Source organism: Triticum urartu, chromosome 4 (assembly GCF_003073215.2).
Source record: "Triticum urartu cultivar G1812 chromosome 4, Tu2.1, whole genome shotgun sequence".
Taxonomy (NCBI): Eukaryota; Viridiplantae; Streptophyta; class Magnoliopsida; order Poales; family Poaceae; genus Triticum; species Triticum urartu.
The window spans coordinates 72,198,397-72,224,969 of NC_053025.1; the positions used below are offsets into that span (position 1 = coordinate 72,198,397).

The following is a 26,573-nucleotide window of genomic DNA, read 5'->3' on the forward strand; positions in this document are numbered from 1 at the left end:
TACTACAAGGGTGTTCTGCCGGGTGCCCATCTCATCGCGGATGAGTGTTCAAAAGATCTAATATTTGAATGAGACTTGCTCGTTTTATCCTGTATTTATGAAAACTTGTTTCATATGCGCTATGCAACGCTTGTTTGAATTTAAAATATTACCTTCTGTTTGGCTATTTATCCAATCTGAGAGATGGCTAGTCCTCGGCTTCTGCCCCCATGCCCCCATGCCACGAGTCCTTCGAGGGAGGTGCTCAGCACAGCGAACAAGGCAACCTGACTAATAATGCTTTATCACTCTCACTTAGCCATAGAATTCTATAATTTTAAATTTCGGCGAAGCCCCTGGTATTCGGAAGGCCGAATTTGGGGCACGATACACGCCTTTAAGCCGGACAGGGGCGGCCCCTCGCTCTAAGCGGCATAAGTCTTTAGGGACTCGAAAACCTCGCCGAACAGCGACCAATCTCTCACCTTATCATGACAGTCAGTTTTAGCTTTCTCTACTGAGGTGCTGAACCCAGCAGAACCGGGGCACAATCGTAGTAGTTCTCCTAGCGCTACCTTAGCCGATAGAGCGGAACGTAAGGTACCAAAACATAGGAGCCGGGCAAACCCAACATTTGACCAAAGACATGATTCGGAGCTGATGCATATAATGCTATAAGTTCGGGGTGCCGCACTTGTGAAAGTGTTCGGACTTGTCACACCGTATTGTGAGGTACGTAAGCCCCTGGTGTATTAGCCGTACCAAGGTGTACGGTTGCAAGGCGTCATTAATGAACACACACACACACATATATATAACAAGAATGCAATAATAGTCGTAATGTCATGCATTGTTTATTAAAAAATTGCGTTAAAGCAGAGTGATACAGATAGTGCGATAAGAAAAGAGTAGGACTATGTCCCTTCCAAGGGCAAGCTGAGGAATGATATGAAATCGAATATTTCGCTCGTTACTGTAATCAACCTGGGAATTCCATGGTATGACGTAGCTGTCTGCCTCCTTGGTTGCTGCATCATGTGTTCGGTAATAGTGCTGCCGGACAGTGTTTCCAGAGATTAAGGTCCTGAAAAAAAAGAAAAATAACCAAACGGGAAGCCCCTAGTGCGGTTTAAGCCGCATCTTGGGGCGTGCCGCAGTTGTGCCCCCCTCCCCATCTGTGCCCATGGTATTTTTAATGTGTAATTATGTACGCGCGACACGAGTTTTGCCGCTGGGCTGGGATTGGGGTGGCCGCCGTATTGCTACGTGAGCTCAGATCGCGCCAGGTGGTCTATTTGCCGATTGCTCCGAGGGCGCTTGAAGGTGTCCGGGCTTTGAAGCGCCGAACTGGTTGATTGCCTTGAGAGGCTGCTTTGCGCTTCTACTGCGAGGGCTGCTGTGTGCTCCTCTGTTCGTAGAGAGCGCTCTGTGTTTCCATTGACTGTAATAACTCCGCGAGGTTCTAGCATCTTGAGCTTGAGGTATGCATAATGCGGTACCCCATTGAATCTAGCAAATGTGGTTCGCCCGAGCAGCGCGTGATAACCACTGCGGAACAGGACTATATCGAAGATTAACTCTTTGCTTCGTAAGTTATCCGGGGATCCAAAGACCACTTCCAGTGTAATTGAGCCTGTGCAATGGGCCTCTACACCTGGAATGACTTCTTTAAAGGTCGTTTTTGTGGGTTTGATCCTTGAGGGGTCTATACCCATTTTGCGCACTGTGTCCTGATAAAGCAGGTTCAGGCTGCTGCCGCCATCCATAAGGACTCGAGTGGGGTGAAATCCATCAATGATTGGGTCTAGGACCAATGCGGCTAATCCGCCATGTCGGATACTAGTGGGGTGGTCCCTGCGATCGAAGGTGATCGGACAGGAGGACCAAGGGTTGAACTTTGGGGCGACTGGCTCCAACGCATATACGTCCCCGAGCGCACGCTTCCGCTCCCTCTTGGGGATTTGGGTTGCGTATATCATGTTCACCGTCCGCACTTGCGGGGGAAACCTCTTCTGTCCTCCAGTGTGCGGCTGCCGGGGCTCCTCCTCGTCATCGCTATGCGGCCCCTTGTCATTGTTTTCGGCAATTAACTTGCCGGCCTGCTTGAACACCCAACAATCCCTGTTGGTGTGATTGGCTGGCTTGTCTGGGGTGCCGTGTATTTGACACGAGCGGTCGAGTATACGGTCCAGGCTGGACGGACCCGGCGTACTTTGTTTGAATGGCTTTTTCCGCTGACCGGGTTTAGAGCCTTTGAATCCAGCATTGACTGCCGTATCCTCAGTATTTTTGTTGTTAATGTGGCACTTATGTTTGTTGCGACGAGACCTGCTATTGCCGTCCTTGGTATTTGAGGTACCATGGTTCTTTGATATGTTATTACTGCGAGCCAGCCCGCTGTCTTCTACCGCACAAAAGCGGGTCATGAGCATTGTGAGAGCTGCCATAGATTTCGGCTTTTCCTGACCAAGGTGTCGGGCTAGCCACTCATCTCGGATGCTGTGTTTGAAAGCCGCTAAGGCCTCCGCATCCGGACAGTCGACGATTTGATTTCTCTTTGTAAGGAACCGAGTCCAGAATTGCCTGGCCGACTCTTCTGGCTGCTGAATTATGTGGCTCAAGTCATCGGCGTCTGGTGGTCGCACATAAGTGCCCTGAAAGTTGTCGAGGAATGCGGCTTCCAGATCTTCCCAACAGCTAATGGAGTCCGCTGGCAAGCTGTGAAGCCAATGCCGTGCTGGTCCTTTGAGCTTTAGTGGGAGGTATTTGATGGCGTGTAAGTCATCACCGCGGGCCATGTGGATGTGGAGGAGGAAATCATCAATCCATACTGCGGGATCTGTTGTGCCGGCGTATGATTCAATATTTACAGGTGTGAAACCTTCTGGGAATTGATGTTCCATTACTTTGTCTGTGAAGCATAAGGGGTGTGCGGCGCCTCTGTATTGGGATATATCGCGATGTAGCTCGAATGGGTCTTGCCCGCTGTGTTCGGCCCAGCCAGATGTCCTTTTACTATATCCGGCGTGACGTTTATCATCTCGCAGAGTGATGTGCTGTTGTGATCCGTAGATCGATCTTGCATGCTTTTCTTTGTCCTCCAATAGGTCTCGCCGGTCTAGCGTATCTCCCCATGCCTTTTTCTTTGAATGGCGTCAGGGTGGAGGCTGAGCTTTTGGCTGGAATGCCTCTCTATCGCGGCCATGAGGTGGCCGATCAGCCGTATCATACGCTTCTTCCTCCAGTCGGGGTAGTAACCTGCACTTTGGGTAATTCTTGGAGGGGCGCTCGAGTTTATATTCCTCGTCCGCGAGGATTTCAGTCCATCTGTCAGCTAGCAGATCTTGATTAGCTTGAAGCTGCTGCTGCTTTTTCTTCAGGCTATTTGCCGTGGCCATAAGCCGGCGCTTGAAGTGCTCTTGTTCGACGGGATCCTCTGGTACGGTGAATTCACCGTCGCCGAGGCTTGCCTCGTCTTCGGAGGGGGCATGTAATTTTCATCCTCCTCCTCTCCGTCTGCCGCTCTCTCAGGAGAGCTGGCTCCTTCACCCTCCTGCTCTAAATCTTGCTGGAGGGGGTTGTTGTTGTTGTCTTCGGCACTATCCGGAGTGTTATTATCTCCTGTGCCGGTATCACCACTTTTGCTTTGGTGGGACTTAGAGCGGTGCCGCTGACGTTGGCGCTTGGGTTGCTTCTTGGAGGGGTCATCCTCCGCTATCTCGTCGCCATTGCCTTCGTTGGGTGTATCCACCATGTATATGTCATATGACGAGGTGGCTTTCCAGTGCCCTATAGGCGCTGGTTCATGTTCGTCTCCTACATCGTCGTCCATACCATCGATGTCTTCGGAGTCGAAGTCGAGCATGTCGGTTAAATCATCGACAGTGGCTATGAAGTGGGTGCTGGGTGGGCGTCGAATTTCTTCGTCGTCCGCATCCCAATCCTGTTGGCCATAGTCCGGCCAGGGCTCTCCTGACAAAGAGAGAGACCTTAGTGAATTCAGAATGTCGCCGAAGGGCGAGTGCTGAAAGATATCCGCGGTGGTGAATTCCATGATCGGCGCCCAATCGGATTTGATTGGGAGGGGCGTGGATGGTTCAGAGTCCGAAAAAGAGTCCGACACCTTGGAGTCACGGGCTGCGTAGAGGATTAGGCTGGTGTTCGTCTCGATTGCCCTTTATAGTGCAGCCCCTGAGGCGGTGTCTAACCACCCATCCTCGATTGGCGCAGTTGGCTCCAAGCTAAGGGTCGGTGCTGATGTGGGCGCGGCCTCTGGGGTACTGTTCGGCGGCAGAGCTAGGTCATACCCATTGTGACAATGCGGCGCGCCCGGCTGTGGCTCGAATCCGTCGAAGATCAAGTCTCCGCGGATGTCGGCCGTGTAGTTCAAACTTCCAAATCTGACCTGATGGCCAGGGGCGTAGCTTTGAATCTGCTCCAGATGGCCAAGCGAATTAGCCCGCAGTGCAAAGCTGCCGAATACGAAGATCTGTCCGGGGAGAAAAGTCTCACCCTGGACCGCATCGCTATTGATGATAGTAGGAGCCATCAAGCCTAACGGCGACGACATAGAGGAACTCTCAATGAAAGCACCAATGTCGGTGTCAAAACCGGCAGATCTCGGGTAGGGGGTCCCGAACTATGCGTCTAGGCCAGATGGTAACAGGAGGCAGGGGACACAATGATTTACCCAGGTTTGGGCCCTCTTGATGGAGGTAAAACCCAACGTCCTGCTTGATTGATATTGATGATATGGGTAGTACAAGAGTAGATCTACCACGAGATCAGAGAGGCTAAACCCTAGAAGCTAGCCTATGGTATGATTGTATGTTGTGATTGTTTTCCTACGGACAAAAACCCTTCGGTTTATATAGACACCGGAGAGGGTTAGGGTTACACAAGGTCGGCTACAAAGGAGGAGATATCCATATCCGTATTTCCTAGCTTGCCTTCCACGCCAAGTAGAGTCCCATCCAGACACGAGACGAAGTCTTCAATCTTGTATCTTCACAGTCCAACAGTCCGGCCAAAGGATATAGTCCGGCTGTCCGGAGACTCCCTAATCCAGGACTCCCTCAACAGGATTTCTGCCAATCTGGGTGTTTGATTCACAAGAATTGGAAGATCACAGGATGCAAAGAAGCATGGTGAGATTAAGTCAAACCACAAGAAAATGTACGGTTATAATGCTATTATGCTACTATCTCTTAGTCTTGTGCTTCATGAATAGGAATTTGAAAAGGAGGACAATTGGAAATTAAAATTCCTATGGTTTTTATTTCAAGGAGACACTGAAGGAACAAATCCTACAGTTTTCCTTTTCTCCATTCCTTTGAACCAAATTCATGAATAGTAGTACCATAGGAAAGTTTCCAATTCCTATGTTTTTCCTTCACTTTTTGTTTCAAGCACTGGCAATTCTAGTATGCAGGCTTGAGCAAGGAAAAGCCTACACTCAAAAAATGTTTTTGTGCTACTTCTATTACTTTGGACCCACGCCACTGCCCTACTATCTCAACTCCCACGCCCATTGACAAATGCACAGCTCAAACGCGTAGTGATATATAATGATGGCTTTCAAGAGAGTCCATCACGGATAGCTAAGTTGCCTGGTACCTCACTGCTTGTCATATAGCAGGATAAAATAATCGTATTTCACGTTACTACGTGTGCTCAGTGGACAATATATATAACATGTAGAGTAAAAAAGAGATGCAACAAGTGTACAACCTCTTTGGCGAAGCCATGTCGATCTCAGCGTGATTGGGTTGGTCGGTGTGGATGCTCCGGCTGACTTGACTGTCGAAGGAGGGGAAGAAGATCTTAGGCTTCTGGAGATGGAGCCCGGGGTACTGTTCCGCTGTGATGGAGGGTTTCATCGTTGGAGCAGCTCCGGTGAATTGTACGACGTCGAGGTTGAAGCAGGATAAGAGAGACAACGTTAACCTGAGTGGAATTCTAATATAATCTCCAATAGATGGCGTAAAATACATAACCACAAAGTGCTAGATGTAAAATACATCAGCTGCTCATCTCTGAACTTAACTGTCGAACTAAATTTAACTGTCGAAACTGAACTTAACTGTCGAAACTGAATTTTGCTGTCGAAACTAAATTTTACTGTCAAAACCGAACAGACTAGTAGCAGAAAAGCAGTAGCAGTAGCAGCAACGCGTGTGAGAGCCAGGGCAGCTGGTCGTGTAGCAGCATCAGGTGAGGCTACCCTGAGTCGCCAGCCACCACTGGCCAAACAGTCGCCCCCCGCCGCCCGTGGCCGGCGGTGCGCCACTCCGCCCGCCCTGAAACCACTCCCCACGGCCAGTCCGCCGCTGCCCCGGCCATCCCTCTAGGCCACCCGTGCCGAGCTTTTTCTCCGGCGACCCCCACGCCACCGCCCCACCACCGTCGGCGACCACCGCCCCTACCCTAAACCCTAAGAGAGATAGTGGGGTACCTCTCCGACGAGCCCCCCTCCCCGCTGCGGCTGGTTCTTCCTTAATTCCGACAAGCCCCCCCCCCCTGAAAATCGACTGACCCAAAAGTTGATTCAGTCGACTGAAGTGTAGCTAAATCGGAGCAACATCGCAAGCAAGAGCAAGAGCGAGAGAAGCAACGGGAGCAAGAGCAAGAGCAATAGCAAGAGCAGACCAAGCAGGGGACCGAGAGCAAGAGGACAGCAGTAGCGCGAGCGAGAGCTAAAGCAGGATCAGCTCCTACTGATGTGGACGTCGCCGCCGAGGGAGCGACACAGTGGAGGAAGTGGCCGGCGACGCCACCATGGATGGAGCCGTGCCGTGTCGGCTCGGGACCGAGCGCTGGCAGCACCGTGAGATCAAATCAAGAAGAAAATGTGGCGATTAGTGTACAACCTCTTTGGTGGCACCGATTAGGCCTCAGCTTCATCCGGGGAAACAGTGATGATGGTGCTCTTCCGGTGGTGCAGGTGAGGATGACGGTATGGGAATGGAGGTGGCGCGAAAGATGAGGGGAACGTCGGGGCAGCTCCTTGGAGGTGGAGGATGGGGTGGCTGAACCGGCGAGACAACGAGATCGACGACGGATCCTCATCCGGTACGGTGGATGAGGGACGTCGAGGTGTTGCTGTGGACGACATCGTTGGGGAAGAGGCTCCGGCTGGGTGGCGGACGGAGGAGGGTGTGGGGCTTCGCGGGTTTTCACGGCCTCGGTGTATGAATGGGTGGGCTGATGGGGTGGGAGTGGGGAACCATGGCTTAAGGACCCGCTTGTCCTAAATGGTGGGTAAGTTACGGTAGTACCCCCACCAATTTGTGCTAGGCGATTTTTCGGTTTAGGGGTATCACGGGCATTTCGCGTGTCGGGATTTTGCAGGAGGTGGGAGTTTTCGCACACGTTGTAATTTTGGGATAGCAATGCGCGTGTTGAGATGGAGGGAGTTTTCGGAGCACAACGAGACAAATAAGTATCTTAAATATTTCGGGGTAACAAGGCGCGGGTTGAAATTTTTAGACGAGCCTAATGTGTACTGTACCAAATCAATTCGCACTTCCGTCGACAAAAAAACAAAAAGAAATCAATTCGCACCACACAAGAGAGTCTAGTCCTGTGTACTGTACCAAATCAATTCGCATTACAAATGCCATTCAAAACTTTGAATCATGTTATGTTCAATGAAAATATTTCGCTATGTGTATAATGCATGCAACTTGCTACTCAAATGAACGTTTTAGTGCATTCCAAATGTATATACCACCACTTCAATATGAACTAAATTTGAATTCGTTTCTCTATTTGAATAAGATCCGCAGTAATGATTGTTGTGAAGTCAAACCATTTGAATTTGTTTCTCTATTTTAATAAGATATACAATCATCATTATTGTCAAGTTAAACCATCGTTTGTGTATTATCTTCACATCACACCACATGATTACTGTCGAGTAAGATATGAACTATGTGTACTATATGAACTCGAACTTGATTTTTTGAATCCACTTTATGTTGATTTCTAATCGCAGTACATTTCAAGCTCTAGCTAGATCTTCATAATCTAAACCATGTCTCATATGTATAATATGTTTATCACATAATGTATGGTGCCCCTACTCCTACAAGTATTTAGATGTGAGTTGCAAACGCCACACATTACCACAAATTCAAATAAAATGTGTGATTGTTCGATATATAGTATTGTTTAGATTGTTCGATATTTAGTTGTAAGCTGCAAACGCCACACATTATCACAAATTCAAATAAAATGTGAGATTGTTCGATGTATAGTATGGTTTAGATTGTTCGACATTTAGCTGTGAGTTGCAAATGCCATGCATTATCACGTTATGGTATAACATGTGCAAAACCACAGCACGTGTATCACCGCTATATTGCAACAAAATCGTTTGTTGCAATACATGTCATTTCGTGGCGATAAGTACCTATTGCCACGAAACGGCATTCGTTGGCAGCTGTTGCGACTGGACACATGGTAATAGGTTATTGCCACGAAAAAGCAACCGTGGCAATAAAGTGTGCTATTGCAACATCCATGTTGGAAGTTGCCACATGTTTTCCCGTGGCAACACTCACTTGATGCCACAATTATATTTGTGGATTTGCAACAAAATCGTTTGTTGCAATACATGTCATTTCGTGGCGATAAGTACCTATTGCCACGAAACAACATTCGTTGGCAGCTGTTGCGACTGGACACATGGTAATAGGTTATTGCCATGAAAAAGCAACCGTGGCAATAAAGTGTGCTATTGCAACATCCATGTTGGAAGTTGCCACATGTTTTCCCGTGGCAACACTCACTTGATGCCACAATTATATTTGTGGAGATAGCTTTAATGCAACATGCAACGAATCGTGGCGCCTAATATCTCATGGTGATAGACATTTGTGGCAACAACCTATGCCAACGACGCCCATTTCGTGGCGCATTACTCTTCCGTCGCAATAGTCAACTGTGGGAATAAACTATGGCAACAATCCCTATTTTCATGGCATTAGGCATGTTGCCACGACCCACTACACTTGTGGCAAAAAACTATGGCAACAATCCTTGTTTTCGTAGCATTAGGCATGTTGCCACGACCCACTACAATTGTGGCAATAAACTATGGCAACAATCCTTGGTTTCGCTGCATTAGGCATGTTGCCACGACCCACTACACTTATGGCATTAACTTATGGCAACAAATATTCCTGTCGTCATAATAAGAAATTACAACATACTTGTTTTGGTGGTGATAAATAGGTATCACAACAGTTGAAATGTTTGTAGCGAGAAACTATTGCCACAATTTAAAATTTCCATGGTGATACTCTATTTCAACAAAAATTACTTTGGTGGCGCCGAACAGTTATCGCGTCATGAAAAAATTTGTGGTGCCAGACAATATGAAGTGATCCGTTACAACATCCTAGTGCAACAAAATAGTAGGCATATCGACTGAGATATGACGCAACACTTTTTTTGGTGGTGCTAACATGTGGCAACCGAAAGTGGGTTGTAGCATATTGCAACTGTAAAAAAAATACATGCATTCAATTACAATATTCAAAACCATATGTATAATATGTAGATTCATAAAGTTCATAATTCTCGTAGCAAATATCCATCAAATGAAACTCAGATATAATTTAGCCATCCTAATTAATTGCAAAGACTAAACGGTCCATGATCTAGAGTCCAGGCCAGCTAGTTCTTTGGATCCTGCAATCAAGAAATAAAAAAAGTTCTAGTTAATGAGTCCAACATAACATACACCATACAATTATTCCAGCCCCATAGTTAAAAGGAACTATCGCCAGACTAACTAGACTAATACTGTGTCAGCAAGCATGTAACTGAGGGATTAGAACAATCATACAAGTGTAAATGTCTAAAGCATAAGCACAAGTACATCTACTAAAAGGTTCTGCTACTGATTTAAGTTGTGACCCGATGTATAGTTTCAGTTAAGTTCATGTCCCTAGCTAGCACATATTCATTTTTTGTTTAAGTTGTGACTCGATGCAGCAACAACACATGGTGAAAGAGAAGAAACAGCTAGCTAGTTATGAATGCCAATGACGTATAAAATGCAAGTGAACATGAAGAGAAAGTAAGGTTGTGACTTACCATTGCTTTAAACATTCGAGAATTCCTTGTTGCAGCTTGTATGAGCGCATTTGAAGAAATAATAATTGGCCTTGAACTGGAGTTTTATTAGGACTAGATCTCTATAAAAGTGTATTTTGCAAGTTTGGGTTACTATTTTCTTTGTCAATCCTTAGGCACCTGTAAATATAAGTGCACTTTTAGCAATGCAAGTAAGCAACATAAATCTTACAAGGTCGCAAGCATATGACTGTAATCACCTGTTGGGTTCCCATCTGTTGGCTCAATGCTACAAACTTTGTCATCATGTTTTTTTCAAATTCCGGTCTTGATGTTCGCTCCTCTTCCAACAATCTTTCCCTTTCAGCATGCTCTTCTTTTAACCTCTCCTCAAGTTGTTCTCTCTCAGTACACTCCAAGTTAATCCTCTCTTGTGTGTTTGCACGTTCAGCTTGTAGTTGATCTTGTAATTCGTTGACCTGCTGGCTGAGCTCAGAGTTTTGCTGCTGGGTGGCTGCTGTAGCACGAGCTTGCTCTTCAACCTGGATACGAAACCTTTGAGAACCAGTTGAAGGTTTGGCCATGTATCCGTACCCACAAGGCTGCGATGACTTGCATTTCAGAGTCTCGTTGTATGCGGTCTGGAAAATATTGTTTTTCTGCTCACTTGAAAGTGGACCTTCAGTTTCAGTTTCTTTGTTTTGAACCTCTTGACGTGCTTTGTTCTAAAAATGAAAATAACAATTATAGGTACGGCATCAATACTGACACTATATAAAAGATGAAACAAGAATAGCACGATCCAACGCATGAATAATCCCAGCTGATGATGAAACACACCGAATGCACATCATTGAATAAATATAGAATAACCAAAAGTCAGTGTACTTATGCAAACTTTCTAGGACTCTGTGTTAGACCATGTTCCGTCGTTTGTGTGGGTGAGTTCCAAGAATCTCTGCAAGTAATATAACAATGAGATGCTTGAAACACGAAACCATATTTAGCAGCGAGGCATACATATTTAGTTAGACTCATACCTTCTCAAAGCTTACTTGCGAGTAAGATTTTGATCCAATTTTATGTTTTGTCTTCTGTTTCTTACGGTTATCGGCGTTCTTTCGGCTGCGTTCCTATCAATTTATTGAAACCAAATATAACCAGTCAGACAAGCCATTGTAGAAGCTGAAGATATTGTACTGAGTGTGTACCCAAATAGTGTAGTATAGTGTGGGCTTGTGCATGCACGGGTATGGATACAGTGTGGTCTTTTTTTGTGTAAGTGAACATCAAAAGAGCAGAGCTAGCATGTGTTGGTGGTTCAGTGGAAAAGAGGGCTTTTGTTGCCTTGAACACACACCCGAGTCTAGCTGCTCTGGTTCTTCTCTGTTCTGGCCCTGAGTCCACATTACATCTAGCACCTTCAGTGTGATACCAAACAACCAAATATAAAAGAGGGAGAGCAGGACACGCCCAACAATATTGACAATCTCTGAATAAGACTTAGTACATTGGCAATAGTTTCTGAAAAAATGTGAATGAACAATTATTGCAAAAAAGGAGGGAAAATACGACGATGGAGCGACTTATTGCAACATTATTAGACTAACCACAAAGTCTCGCGTCTCCAGTCTTGTGGCTATCCACATTTGATAAAGTCAAGTAAATGAACTGAATTCTCAACTTCAGAATACCCCTGTACATAGAACTAAAAAAAATCTAAAGAAGATACCGCCTAAAAGCACAATTTTTGCAATGGTTAACCCGAGATTTAAGATTTACTACATCTATATGTCATACTCTACCTTTGAGCTGGAGCTGAGGTCAGTGACTGATCGGATTAGCATGGATGATGCTAGGTGTAAAGACCGAGCCTAGCGCAGCGTCGCCCATCCGATGTGGTTCGTCAAGTGATCGCGTGTTGGCGTGACCCTACAACACCTAAGGGCATTGACGCCTTGATGCCCAGCCACACCAAACGTACCCAAAAGGCTACAGCCCACAAGGCTACGCCAAGGCCTGGCCACGTCTGAACAAGACCTGGCCTACCCATGAACCAGTTCCAAACAAGGCCGCCGTGGGATTGTCTCTGTACCTGATGCAGCGCTGTCAGCCTAACCTGGTGCACGGCCAAACAACTCTACACAATCGCTTGAAGAAATCAACATCGACCCTGATGCCTGTGCATCAGAGGCTCCTAGTAGCTCCACCCCTGCTGTGAACATCATACTAATTAAATACACTCTGTAGGTTCAGCCAATTGAAGCAGGATATGAGGCAGATGTACAGCGCTCCCTAATTGTAACGAAAAACACTATGAGACTGATCCCATCAGCCAATTGAAGTAGGATATGAGGAGTATGGAATACCAAAAAAAACTGATCTACATCGCTTGCTATGGAGGTTCAGGAATGCGGCAAAGATGGTAGGATACTGAGTCTAATCTAAAGATTCAGACTGAACCCAAGGGAAAAGAAGCGAGCTGACAGATTGTGGGACAAGCAAGATGGGGGAAGATAGACCTTGAAGGTGTGGCGTGGCTTGCAGCCCATGAGCTGGAGCGCGCTCTGCAGGATGGGGCGCGTGCAGGGGAAGGTGCTCCTCTGGCGGTCGTCGGCGACGACAATGTATAGCGGCGGCTGCTGCTTGGCGGCGGCCATGTTGTCCCCTGCCCTGACTAGTTCTACGACCAAGCGGCGAGCGGAGGAGAGAAGGGACGAAAAGAGCGGCACGTCGAGGAAGAGCTCGTGGGGGAGGGGGGTTTGAGCCCGGGCGGGCATTGTCGCGGCGTGGAACACCGAGGTGGTGTCGTGCTTGGTCCAGACACGGGATTAATGGGCAAGGCGATGAGACGGGAACTCCGTCGACGCCGACGCCAGACAGCATCGCTGCTGCCACCGGCATGGCCGAGGACACGGAGACGCGGCCCACGTCGGCGGGCGCAGAGGAGAGGGAGGAGGGCGAGATCGAGGAGCAGAGGTTCCAGGAAGGGAGGAGATCGGGAGGAATAACCTGACGCCGTGCAGCTAACTCGGGTGTGGTTCGCCGTGTTGACGCCGTCATGACGTCGGCAGCACAGAGGAACCACGGACGAGAGCTCAGATCCAATCTCCCGTGAAGACGCCGTGGAGTGGTTCTGTTAGGAGGGTATTTAGGGGGAAGGTTAATATAAGCTATTTTTTGGTGGGAACAAAGACGCTAATTTGGGACCTTTTAGCGGGAGGTTAAAAAATATTGGCGCAAACAACGGTACACCTAAGTTAGGTGGTGGGAAGTAATTATTTTTATTTTAAAAAAGTAATTATTTTTTGAGGGAATGTTCTAGTTTGTAAATCTATTTTGAGACGGAGGAAATACTAAAATTTGTTTGTAAAAGTTATATCATGGTTAAAAACCCACCAAATCCGAGAATTATGGAGGGGCGATCTGGCACCCTCTCCCATAACGTTCTCGTCGTTGATATTTGCATAGTCATCGCCATTTGAGGAAGCCAATTAACGAACTAAATAGAGTTTCCGTGCTTTATATTATAAAGCAACCGTCACATACATCGAAGCAACCGATACAAACACATGCCACACACACCCAAGACAGGATACATGAATGTCGGGCACCGACACACAACCTCAAAGACTACCAAGCACCTATAAGATGTGCAAAAAACGAATCCGCTTAGAGCCGATGGAGACCACCAACACGAGGAGCGATTATCCGCGAAGATGTGCGACGGACACGCTGGACCGAGGACTCCAAGACGACGCCTTCAGGAAGGCACGGCCATGAACATTTCCATCGTCCGATCCGAAGATCAAGTTTTCACCCGGAGTAAGACGGCAGGAGTGGGAGTACCACAACGGAGCCTGCAAGGAGGAACACGACGTCCACGGACGTCGTCGCCGTCGACCAGTGCACGGACTGGGTAGGTGATGTACCGCGATACTTCAACCCCTCCGCCGCAACCCTGACCCGCCAACCACCCACGGCCAATTAGAAAAGTGTTGTTTCATCATCGATCTACACTTGGGTTAGGATATATAAAAAATGTATGCCTTGGTCAACCGTTGGTCAAAGCAGCAAAAATACTGATGGGGTGGGTTGATGAGACGGTCCATTTATGTCAGTGTCGATCTCATATTCCGATCTTGAGATGGGCCGATCTCAGCATCTTTCATTTTACCGGACAATTCTTGAAGAGTTTGTCCACGCCAGAGTAGGTCCAACATAATTATGTCGGGTTTGTTAAAATGATAGCCATATAGAGATTCAAATATGTAAATTAAACAACCAAACCAATTTAGTTTTGAGATTTATTGTGTTAGGAACTGTTGTTCCATCATGGATCTACACTTAGGTTGGGATATGTCAAATATTTGTGCCTTGGTCAAATGTTGGTCAAAGCAGCAAAAATTTGGTCAATTTTGAACTACAGCTCATATAAACCTCATGCGACCCTCACTTTAAAACTATTAGGTTATACACTTGGAGACAAACATAAGTACTCATGGTATGGGTTGATGAGACGTTCGATCTATATCAGTCTCGATCTCACATTCCGATCTTGAGATGGGGTGAGATCAGCATCTTTCATCTTACCGGACAATCCGTGAAGGGTTCGTCCACGCCAGCTAGGGTAGGTCCAACGTAATTATGTCGCTTTTGTTCAAACGATAACCATGAAGATTCAACTATGTAAATTAAACAACCAAACCGTCTTACCCATCCCCGTCCGCGCCTTACAAATCCCCGTCCGCACCATGCTCAACCCCGCCGTCGCCATGCCGCGCCTCGTACATCCCCAGCCGACAAGCATGCTCGCCATGACGCCCCGCCATGCTCCCCGTGCTCACTGCCGTCGGCACCGCCGGCGCCATGCGACATCGGTGCTCCTGCAGGTCAGCACGAGATCGAGCGTGCGGTCGCAGTTGCGGGCGCGGGACGGCGCCTCACGCTCGGCTACTTGCGCTCGGGGCACCGACGAGCATGGCGGCTGGGCTCGGCGGCACGGTGACGCGAGCTCCGAGCTCCGGGCAGCAGGACATGACCCTGACACCCAAAGCCGGACTAGGTGGCGCAAGCACTGGCGGGCACGAGCGGGAGCATGAGGAGTGGCCGCGCGAGCGAGAGCACGACGAGCGGGCACGAGCTTCAGCGCGGACTGAGAGCATCGCAGAGGCGGGTGCGGGCGGCTTCTCTCAACCGAGCTGCTGCTGCCGGGCGAGTAGCAGGGAGGAGCTGCGGGGTGGGAGCAGCGGCGACCGAGCATAGGCAGCACTCGTTGGGCGCACCGGCCGACCTGCTACGTGTTTGACGAAATGTCGAGGCGGACATGTCAAAAAATGGGTCCGGATCGTGAAAGCTCCAACAAGGCCTCTCCGATGGCGGATCGACAACGGCCAAATCGGCGAAGAACCCACACGTTTTGACCGATTCCTCATCGACGGAAGAATCAGAGGATGCGGAGGCTGTCGCCGCTGGCGGGTCGAGGAAGCACCGTCTTGCCCTCTTTGCTGGCGGATCGAGGAACCACCAAGATGCCGTCTCCGCTAACAGGTCGAGGAAGCGTCGTAATGCCGTCTCCGGTGGCGGGTCAGGAAACTGGCAAGGCGCCGTCGCCGCCAGCGGTTCAAGCAAGTGTCGTCATGCTGTCTCCGGTGGCGGATCGGGAGACCGGCAAGACGCAGTTACCACTAGCGGGTCGAGGACGCACCGTCATGCCGTCTCTAGTGGCGGATCGGGAAACCGGCAAGACGCCGTCTTCGCTGGCCGGTCGAGGAAGCGTTATTGAGGAAGTGCCAAGACGCCGTCGAAGCTGCCTTTCATCTGAAATCTCAAAATGAATATGTTTGTAGCAACCGAACTTTTATTTGGAAAATTCATTCAACATCTGTTGGGATACAGTATTTGCACTGAGCTGGTAAGAGATAAACAAAGCTATTGTAGCCCTCAAACTAATGGTGATTCAGATTGGATGAACAGAATACTGTTACTGAATCTCTTGGTGTGCAAATCTAATGTATATTGGTCTGATTGCACCATGAACACAGTTATTTGTCAAATACTAGTCGATGAAACTGAAACAGCTTCTTTGTTTGCATCATCAAGTTCTTATTTCCCATGAAAGTCCTGTATTATGACCAAATCCTCTTCTTGTAATTTCAGGAGTTACGTAAGCTTAAAAAAAACTACCCCAGATACTCAAAAGAAAATTTAAAATACTAGTCCTTTATGGACAGGTTCCATACCTCAACTCGTACCTGATCCCCTGTTCCGCCGCCGCCCGACCCGAGCGCTGGCCGCATCCAGCAACCACATCATGGCGGCGCGACGAAGCAGCCCGCACCGGTGCCTCCCTAGCGCTCCCCTCTCCCTCTGAACTTGCTCCGGCCGCCACCCGCCGCTCGACGCCTTCCGCCCGCCGGCCTCTTCCTCTGTGGATCTCGGCTGGTCGATCCTGCCCGTGGGCGCGTGGCTGGACCGCCCGACATCTCAACTCCGGTGCCAACTGGCTCTGCTCCGGCTCTTCCACCATCCTACTGGCCTGCCCGGGACTGGCTTGCCTGCCTCCCGTGCGACCTACTACCTCCACAACAACAAAAGTATGATTATTCCCCCTGTTTCCCTCTGTATTTTTCATTGCAAGTGCAGCAAATTCAGATTTTGCTGCGTTTGTGAAGAGCCATACGCTTTTATCGAAAAAATGCTCCCGATTGCTTACCTATTTGCTGCTGAAATCTTGAAGTAGTAGACTAATTTTCCCTTGCTTGCGGTTTTATTGGTATGTAGAACCACACATTTGTGGAGGTCAGTAGCATAAAGATATGCTATGTTCTTTAGCATTAGTTGTTAAATTTAGGTGATGTATGCACTGCGAGAAAATGGCACTCCGTCAAGGTTTGCTGGAGGACAGTACGCCTGTAGGTTCTCCCACAGCCATAATCATGTTTTACTCAGGGTAAGAAACATCAGCATATATACTTATCAATTCACCATTAGTCGATGAATATCTTGTTATTTATTTTGATCGTTTAACAATGCTGACAAAGAGAACTAGCTTGATGCTTTTTGCATTGCGATGCACCCCTCTTGTACTTAACCGAGTCTAAATATCAAATGTCATATACTCATATTTGATACACGCTACATTTGTTTTATATTTGTTGTCTTGGATATGATCAAACATGTTTAAGCTTGCTGATTTGCTTCTCTTGGCTTGTTGATCACTACTAGCTATTGGCAGGCAGGAGCACAACCAGGAATTATTGATGACTGAGGAAGAGCGGCGGTGCAGCATGTTTAGCCTTTACCTGGGCAATTACAATTCCACTTGTTGTCTGCCAAATTTGTTTAGAGCCCAAATCATTGATGCTGCGACCAGGTTCCAGTTTGATTTCTCTATAGTGCACATGTATTGGTTCTTTAATAATCAATGTAAATAAAGGCCCAGTTATATTTGCTTGTCTGTGTTTCCTTTTGCAATCTGCAAGGAACTCAAATACAGCTGTGCATGTGCTCACATATTGTAGTTGATCAATAGTTAGAATTGCAAATGAGGAGCCACTTTAGTTGCAAGTATAGTTGACCAATAATCTCATACTTGCTGCTGGTGAACTGAATCAAAACATACTCTTGAGTCCAAAAAAATAACTTCGACCTGTGATAAGTGACCGCCTACCTGTGTATTTCTCTGCTTAGGACATCAAAATTTACTTGTATGCACTAATCCTATGAAAGATTGCTTTTGTCTAGTTGAAGTCCACTGAAAATGAGAAGATTTGCGATATAGCGTGAGGGTGAAAACACAGTGGCTAGCAAGAGCCATATTTATTTGAACGGAAAAGCCATCAAAAGGTGGACAACTTCCCGGATAAGTAACTAATATTTCTCAATCCTAATCTAATTACTCCCTTGGTGCATGTTGCTTGACTTGTTGCTCCTGTCTTGGATTCTCTGGGTGAAAAACACATGTGAATTCATTTAATTGTTGACACATTGACACTAGCTATTCTCCATCATGTATTAGTACTGCAGAATTGGTTTTGAATAAATTTCCTATTCTCTATTTCGTCTTGAGGGAACGTGGTCTTTGAACTGTGAAGGGGTTTATTAATTGGTTAACCATTGACATTGTCTGTTTTTCATCATGGATCACTGCTGTTATATTTATGTTACCAAGAGTCGGCAGTACAGTTAAGGAAATCGCATGATTGAACTAGATAGAAAATAGGTAATCCCTGAACTAGATAGGTAATATTCTGTCTGTTTCAACTCTGTATGGTTTGCTGAAGAAAATAGGCAATCCCTGAAATAGATAGGTAATATTCTGTCTGTTTGAACTCTGTATGGTTGCTGAAGGACTCAGTGTGGTGTCTGAAGAATATTGATTACAGTTTCAAGTAGTGGCCCATGTCTTATTGCCATTTCAAAATACGTGATTCTACACAAGTTCAGTGAAAATCAGCCCGTTTTGTATTCCTGCTCATGAACTCCATATGCGGAAAACAGCATGAAGAAGATGATTCTCATTTGTTATGTGCTCCCTTTGATTATACACTTCTCTCCTCGTGTACTCATTTTGTTATATATACTTGGGATACTTACGGAATACTTTCTGCCATTGTAGGTACTAAAAGAAAATTACTCACCATTGAAATGAGAAATGTATGGCTTTGTTCGCCTGACAAATATAGAAATTCATAAGGAACTAATCTCTTCTGCACTGTACATGAGGCGATACACAAGCTGATCTCGTGAGGTGAAATGTAGGCTGAATCCTGGCTGATATGTGTATAGTTCAGTGGAGTAGCATCCTATTTTTTCCCAATGTATTTGACTTGATACTTACTCGAGTTTTGTTAGACATACTTCTGTAGTCCCCTTTGGGTAACGCGGGTGTGCACAGAGTGAAAAGTTGACGTGATCCAGATATTGTTTAGTCTTATGAAAGGCGGTGCGTATATTGGTACAAAAAAAGCCTAGATTGTACTGATTTTGGCAGGCAAGCATACAGTTTTTAGGAGTATACTAACTTGTAAGCCTTTGATCTTTCTTTTGAAATTACATTTTCTCTCGTCAATTATTTCTGACAAAAACATGCTTATTTATGTGGCATAATTTTGGTCTCATCTGGTCATTCTGATAGTTCTTATGTTGGGGCAAGTCTTACGTTGTAGTCTCACAAGGTTGATGTCTATAGATTGCTGCAATTTATCATGCCTTAAATATGTTACTTATGTCAGACGTCAGCCCTATATCTATGTTACAGTGTGTAATAAGAAAGTTACAAGAGTAATTTTGCTTTTGGGGTTATAAAATGTGGGCTGGCTTCTAGCCAAAAAAAGGAAAATGTGGGCTGGCTCGAATGGGCGCACACAATATTTTCTTACTTTAGGCTCGCAACTTTTTTTACTTTGGTGCCTGGCTGGTCAGAATGGGCGAAGGAAGTTTTCTTTAGCTTTCTCACAGCTTTTCTTACGGTGGTGGTTATCCAAAATCATGTCGCTGGAAGCCCATGGACGGGATGGCTCTGGATGGTGCGCTCTATCGGTGGGGTGAGGAATAAACATTCTTCACCTAGGGTGAAAAATAGCGCGACCCATCCTATCTAACAATACGACATTGTGCAGGAAGTAATCCATGACAAATCAGACAAACTAAACTATGTAGAGAAGCGTGTTGTACCTTGGGTGAGAGAATTTTGGATGCTATACATTTTTATTAACAGCACATAAATACATACAATCACATCAAGAAAGATACAGAAAAATTAGGAAGGAAGAGAAAGTGAGAATTTGCTGCCCAGTGCTCATGACTCACCTTGGTGAGAAGGGCAGTGAGCTTGCTATCTTTTCGGTGCCGAGGATGACCTTGCTACCGGAGGAGGTTAGTAGGGCGAGTGGAGGAGACCCTGGCGGTGCAAGAAACCCTAAAGTGAAGGGCGTCCGCGAGCAAGCGCACGTACCTTCAAGTTGTGGTACCACCGATGTCCACTTTGCAAGTTATCTGACTAAAATACAACGTAGGTGCAATTTGTAGTACCAAATGTGTTAATACCTCTATAAACTAGTACGCCCCATTAACCGGATACTGAGAAATAGTATAATAAATAAATGAAAAAAATCAGGGGCACTGTAGAGAATATCGTTGCAATATCCTGCTCCTTTTTTCACAACACTAGAGGATGGTTGCAATATGTTGTACGTATTACCATGGACGCACAAGTTGTCGCAATATGTAATAGTTATTGCAACACAACGAAAGTGAGGTAAAAAATCGCCCTATTACAACCAATACATGTTTTGTTGCAATAAGAAGCCGTGTATTTTGCAACAGTATCTATGGCTAGCGCCACATATCAGAATTGGTGCAATATATGTCTAAATATTGCCACGAAGATTTACTTTGTTGCAATACCTAGTCTTTATTGCAACAAACTGAGCAATTCACGCAACGGGACACAACTGTCGCAATATCACTACCATATTGCAACGCTAATGCAGCTTGTGGCAATACATGGCTTCTATTGCAACAAAGTGAGTACCTAGCACGATGAAACGAAACTGTGGCAATATGTAGATCCTATTACCACGAACTAGAATTTTGTGGTAATATAGCATTTTATTGCAACGAAAGAGATCTGTGGCAATAAATTTTGTTGCAATAGACCGGAATCCTTGTAGTGATTCATGCATGCATATGTTTATAACACTATGATCTCCTATTCAAATATATGAATCCACTTTCACATCAAATTATCATCTTTGTTAGTCTCTTACACCCACACAATCCTCTAACCTTTGTAGCTAGCATTAACTTTCACTCATGCATGCACACGCCCTCCTCGCACTCCCCCTCCCTCAGCATTCTATCCATCGCACACATTCTTTTTTAGGTCATTCTCCCATAGTCTCCACAACTCCTTTCCGACACATACCGATCGATAAACCTCTCCAGCGATGTCTGCCTACAACATACACACGCACCTTCCATCTCCTCCTTTCCATGTCCATGCCTCGTGTCTCTCATACGGTCCCACACACGTGTAAACTCTCGCCCCTATTTTCATCGATCTCACAATCGCACACTCCTCCCCCTATCTAGCTAGTAGCTCGGCATCTCGCACCACCTCCTAGCTCCATTCTCACTGTCTATCTGTCTCGCTGGGCCTTATTTGCCTCTAACAAATGGATGTACATCGACTGATCTACTGCTATACATATAGCTAGCTAGGTCCTTATAACTCGTTTTCCCACGCGTCGATCGATCTACCTCATTAGTTATGTTTCTCCCTTCCTTCGACAAACAACAATTGATCTACCGATCTAGTTAGGTTTGCTTACCAAACACATGGTTCCCCTTCATCATCCATGCATGCATCCCGACACATCTATCACGCACAGACACACACAGAAACACATCCCTACTCTTATTTATAATATTGCAGTTCTACCTTCAATTTGTCTAGTAGGCCTCTCCCACCATCTTCGAGAAGCAACTCCATCACCCATCCAACACTCTACCCCTCTCCCTCCCCCCTCTCTCTCCTCTCTCTCTCTCTCTCTGTCCAACCTATTTCTCGTCCTTCAGTTATGTATGGATGTCGGCTGATCTCCCTCAAGACATAGCTGGGTCTCTCCTTCTCAACACATATATGAGTCATTCTACCTATCTAGTTAGGCCTCTGCCTCCCCCTCCTCCCCCCACACACTGATACATCGAGTGCTCTAGTCATGTCTCCCTGCCACACACAAACTTGCCATGTGCCCTCCGACGTTCCGGTAGGTTAGTCGCCCTATATATTTGACCCGCACACACACAATTTTGATGGCTCTCTTCATCGATCTCGCACCCACCCACTTGATCCTCTCTTCGACTCTGTCGATATATATGACCCCTCCCTCTCTTGTCATGGATCGCCCACTTTATATATTATATCGATAGGCCTCTATTTCCCACACATTGCATGTGTCAAATTTTTGATGTGTCACGAACGCACACGCCATCTATCTAGGTTTGTATCTCTCTCACACACACCCACGTAGGTGGGGGACGTGCACGAAGAGAAGAGGTGCACGCACGGCACACGTACTCCCGTCTCTTTCCCTACCACACCCGCGCAGGTACACTGTGGAGCTCATTTCTGTATGAAAAGGCAACCCACGTGGTAATTTGACACGTGTACTGGTTGTCGACTTGATGGAGGATCCTCAACCACGGGTGAACAAAGAAATTGCGACTTGACGCATTATGTTAAAAAAGAGGCAAACCATGTGGGGCCTACCTTAGAGGCAATGCTCTATACACTTAGGATGCTCTGTGAGTATTACTTTTGATGTGTCCCATCAACTCGTAGAACGAGGATAAGCTTGCTTAGTACACCGTCTCCCCCGCCCACGGGCGCGGTGGCTCGCAGGACGAGGTGAGCTTGCTTACTATGCCTTGCGCCCGCTCCCTCGCCCACACGCGTGGTGGCTCATAGGACGAGGAGAAAATTTTACTACTCCCTCCGTTTACTCCTGGTCCCTACCTTGGTTAGAGAGATTATCATATTATTTGGAATATATGTCCTTTAGTAGATTTCAATATGAACTACTAGTACATACTCCAAACACTGATGTATATAGATGTATTTTAGAGTGTAGATTCACTCATTTGCTCCGTGTAGTCAATATTGAAAAGGACGTAATAGTACGCACTCTCCCTCGCCCACGTGGTGAACGTGCAGCAATTCATTCGGTCTCATATAGCTAGAATGATATATACTGCAGTACCATTATTGCTCGGCTTCCCGAAGAGGCGGAGAGCCAATCGCAAGGTTAATATTTTGGAGATGCCAAGCGCAAGGTTTATAGGAGAACGAGTAGTAGTAGTACTAGTAGTATGTACCAGTGGTACGTACTGTACGAGGAAGAAGGCAACACGATGTATGTTTTGCGTGACAGTCTCTTCTTACAGGACGTCCTACACATAGTGGACCTCATTGTTGCTATGGGACTACTCCCTATCATAGATGGAACGATTCAGAGTGGTGGGCAGCGGGCATAATTCGGAGCTGCTTAGGCTAGTCATAGTAGGAGTAACTTATGTAGTAACATGACACATCCCAAGACAAATTTGCTTATGTGGCATGGAGTTAATGAGGGAAGAGATGCTTGTGGTAACATAATATGTTACTGTAACATAACACACCCCGAGGTAAAATGAGTCTATGTCTCAATTAATGATGGTTTGTATGTTACCATCTATATGTTACCACCCATTATGAAGGTAGTCACATGGACTAGTAACAAAAGCATGTTACTAGTCTAAGTTACTCCCCACTATGACCAGCCTTAGTCTTAAACCCCATGAAGAAGTCCCATCGAAGGGAATAGCCATCCTCTACCCGTGCTCCTGTGTAAAATGAGTAAATGAGACAAAAAGAGAAAGAGACAAAGTAAAAAAAATCACCAGCCTTAGATCCATCCCTATTGTATCGGTGAATGATATTTCTATGTCATGATTGACATGGCTATATTATTAACCATGCTACGGAGGTAGAAGCAGATTTTTATTTATTCGCGGAGGTAGCAGCAGATGGATATTCAACGAGGAGTGAAATGATGGCTGCTTCCTCGGTCAAACATAGAGAAAGGTGGGCCTCGTGATTTCACGGCTTATTAGTCATTATTACTGCCTATACTCTTTGCCCATATATAATAACCGCGTGGTAGTACAGTAGTGGGCTATACTTTTAATAACCATGCTCGAAGAGAAGAGGTGCACGCACCCACGCACATAGTGTACTAGTAGCGCTCTTTGCGTCTTTTGCGTCTTCCCCAACCACACACGTGACACGGTGGACCTCATTTCTGTAAGATGATGCAGCCCACGTGAGAATTTGACGCGTCTAGTAGTAGTTACTCACTTACAAATAATGGAGGGTCGGGAACCATGCATGAACGGTGCCACGTCATTTATAAATAAAGTTTTTTTCTTCAGTGGCACATACACAATATAAATAGGTTCATATGGAGGCAATGTCGGCACGTCCCAATCAGGGGTCCCCGCCATTCTCTCTCACAAAGCCGGTGAGGTTGCCTTCGTCCCTTGCTCACTGCCGCGACATGTGCAGTTGCCGCCTCCCGCCGTCCTCCTCTAGGTTGAGCTACGTCCCGACATCCCTCAGGTACAACTTCCTTTACAACCGGCTTGCACCACTGCTCCAGCTGCCCACATCACTCCATGTGGATATTTTTCTACTTCTTTGCCCACACATACCTCTACTGGCTTCTACGTACTATATTTGTGATGAGTTTATGTCTCATCAACTAGTCCGAGTAATCTTATTCTAATCACGCTTCTTAAATTTCTTTGCCACAGGGATGCTCATCTCGATTTTGGTGAAACTGCACAAAATGATCCGATGGTCAAAGGGTTGCAAACTTCATTTCTTCGGAAGCTCCAACGTTGCCAGCAAATTAAAGCCTGGTTGGGGTTTACGGTTCAAGGGCTAGGGACTGCATGGATCATTTTTTCTTTACCTGTCTCTGTTCCAAAATAAGTGTCAACTTTAGTAGTAGTACAACTTTGTACTAAAGTTTGCATAAAGTTGAGACACTTATTTTGGAATAGAGGGAGTACATATTGGCTATGATCTGTCAATCATTGAGATGCAATAGCATGCATGTTAGTCTCCTTTGTATTTGATGAAATGTTGCAACGGGCAACCTTGGACGGAAGATACATGAAACGGAAGCTGGAAGCTTCATAGCATTGTACAAATTTATCTCGCTGATAAATTACAGTACGTACTATACTAGTACTATGTAAAGAGTTAGGTGTCGCACGGTGTCCAGAAAATATGGTGATAATGTGAGGTGGGCCATGTAATCACTTAGCCTGCGTGTTTTCACTACTCTCGTACTCCCCCGCTGTAAGATGGAGAAAATTGTAATCTAGTAGTACCTCCTTTCGCCGAAAGCGTGGGACATCCAGCAGTCCTACCATCTCAGTAATAATGACCAATGAGCCGTCAAATCACATAGACCCAGCAGTAAGTTGGACGGACGAAGCAACCATCACTCTTGAGTCTGCTTCTCTCTTCAACGCAGGCGCCAGTGAGAGGTCGCGTCCGCTCTGCCCAAGCATGAATGCGGCACCGATTCTTTGGAGCGGCGCTGACTGTTTTGGGCGGGAAGCGTGCGCGGGCGATGGCGGGGCTTTGGGTGGGCCAGGCTGGTCAGGAGTGGGCGTGGCAGCGGTCCGCCTGTCCCGACTGGACACCCGGAAACGAGAGGATGCACCGACTCTCGCGGCTAAATCATACACTACACACCATCTCTCTGTAGGAGTAGGTCAATGCGTCGCTCTCTCTAACACACACATGCTGTTAAACACAAACACACACACACACGCACACACATGTTCATAGAATAGGAATATCGTGCGAGTTACTTAGGGAGCGTTTGGATCCTTAGCAAGAACAGTTTATAGCCCAGCTGGGCAAGGTTAGGCATTTGGAAGTGTTAAAATATGTTAGCTTTTGTGGGCCAGCTAGCTTGGGTGGGCTAGAAAAACCATGCTAGCTCAGGAGAGCCAGATCGGCTCGCTTCCGACGGCAAACTTCGCGTACTACCTCTATCCTGGTTTATTGGTCCCCATTGTATTTCATGTCAAATTTTGACAATAGGTTGAACTAAAAAATGTTCATGCATGTCACAAAAAATTATATTAATTTGTATTTCACGTACTAACATTTTTCTTATTAATTTGTTTGTTCCACCCTCTGACTGGTGGGACCCAACGTACTACCTGGAGAGAGGTAAGGTGACTAAGGTTGCATTACTTCTGTACTACCAACACTTCTTTAAATCCCAAAAGACCTTACCACCAAAGCGACATGACATGATTATGATTTGAATCCCAATGACTCCCACGCAAAAAAAACACGGCATGCTTGTCACACAAATGCAGGAATGTATAAAAGGTTACTTTCCTCTAGTTAAACATAACGTGAGGGTGGTGTAGCTGGTTAGCCCTTCGCTCATCAAACTAGAGGTCTCGGGTTCGATAACCACACTTGAGCATAATTTTGCTTTCGTTTGACTTCTTTCTTCCACCCAATGACAGGTAGGCCCCGCATGACAGAGAGAGAAAGTGATCTGGGGCGGTGCCAGGAGGATTCTTTGACTGGTCAAAATGGATGGATACGGAGCTATACCATCTCGGCCTCGGCGCTTGTTTTCTAGGGTTTGCACTCTTCAGACTCTCTCTCCACTATATCTATACACGCTAGAGCGTCAGCGCTTGTAGTTGCTCTCTTCACACTCTCTCACCCTCTCTAGATCTAAACAAGATTTCACTGGCCTCTCTCTCTCTCCCCTCACTGCTGGTCAAAGAGACGATAGGATCCGTCTGCCGGGAGGGAAGGAGGCTTAACGTTGTCGCCGTCGGTGAGGGAGGGAATCCACTACCGACGCAACTGTTCTCTTTCACCCAGCGGCAGCGCGGGAGGGCCACCGACCCCTTCTTCC

The 26,573-nt window shown here is 46.5% G+C and overlaps 2 protein-coding genes across 5 annotated transcripts; both read right to left on the reverse strand.

Annotated features, from left to right (window-relative positions):
* Positions 1–9,681: 9,681 nt before the first annotated feature.
* Positions 9,682–10,685, reverse strand: LOC125553579 (cilia- and flagella-associated protein 157-like). Its single transcript, XM_048717346.1, has 2 exons — positions 10,323–10,685; positions 9,682–10,242 (listed from the first exon to the last, which is right to left on the reverse strand). The coding sequence occupies exons 1-2, from the start codon at positions 10,644–10,646 to the stop codon at positions 10,228–10,230; spliced, it is 339 nt and encodes a 112-aa protein (XP_048573303.1). The 5' UTR covers positions 10,647–10,685; the 3' UTR covers positions 9,682–10,227.
* Positions 10,686–11,054: 369 nt separating this feature from the next.
* LOC125553580 lies at positions 11,055–13,068 on the reverse strand. Of its 4 annotated transcripts, none has more exons than XR_007304121.1 (3): positions 12,585–12,702; positions 11,423–12,274; positions 11,055–11,195 (listed from the first exon to the last, which is right to left on the reverse strand). XR_007304121.1 is itself a non-coding variant. In XM_048717347.1 (2 exons), exons 1-2 carry the CDS (start codon positions 12,840–12,842, stop codon positions 11,097–11,099), a joined length of 357 nt encoding a protein of 118 aa, XP_048573304.1. In that variant the 5' UTR covers positions 12,843–13,068; the 3' UTR covers positions 11,055–11,096. The 4 variants fall into 4 exon arrangements, 1 of the variants encoding a protein (XP_048573304.1); XR_007304120.1 differs by lacking the exon at positions 12,585–12,702 and having other exon boundaries at positions 11,423–11,586; positions 11,673–12,575; XR_007304119.1 differs by lacking the exon at positions 12,585–12,702 and having other exon boundaries at positions 11,423–12,575.
* Positions 13,069–26,573: the final 13,505 nt, after the last annotated feature.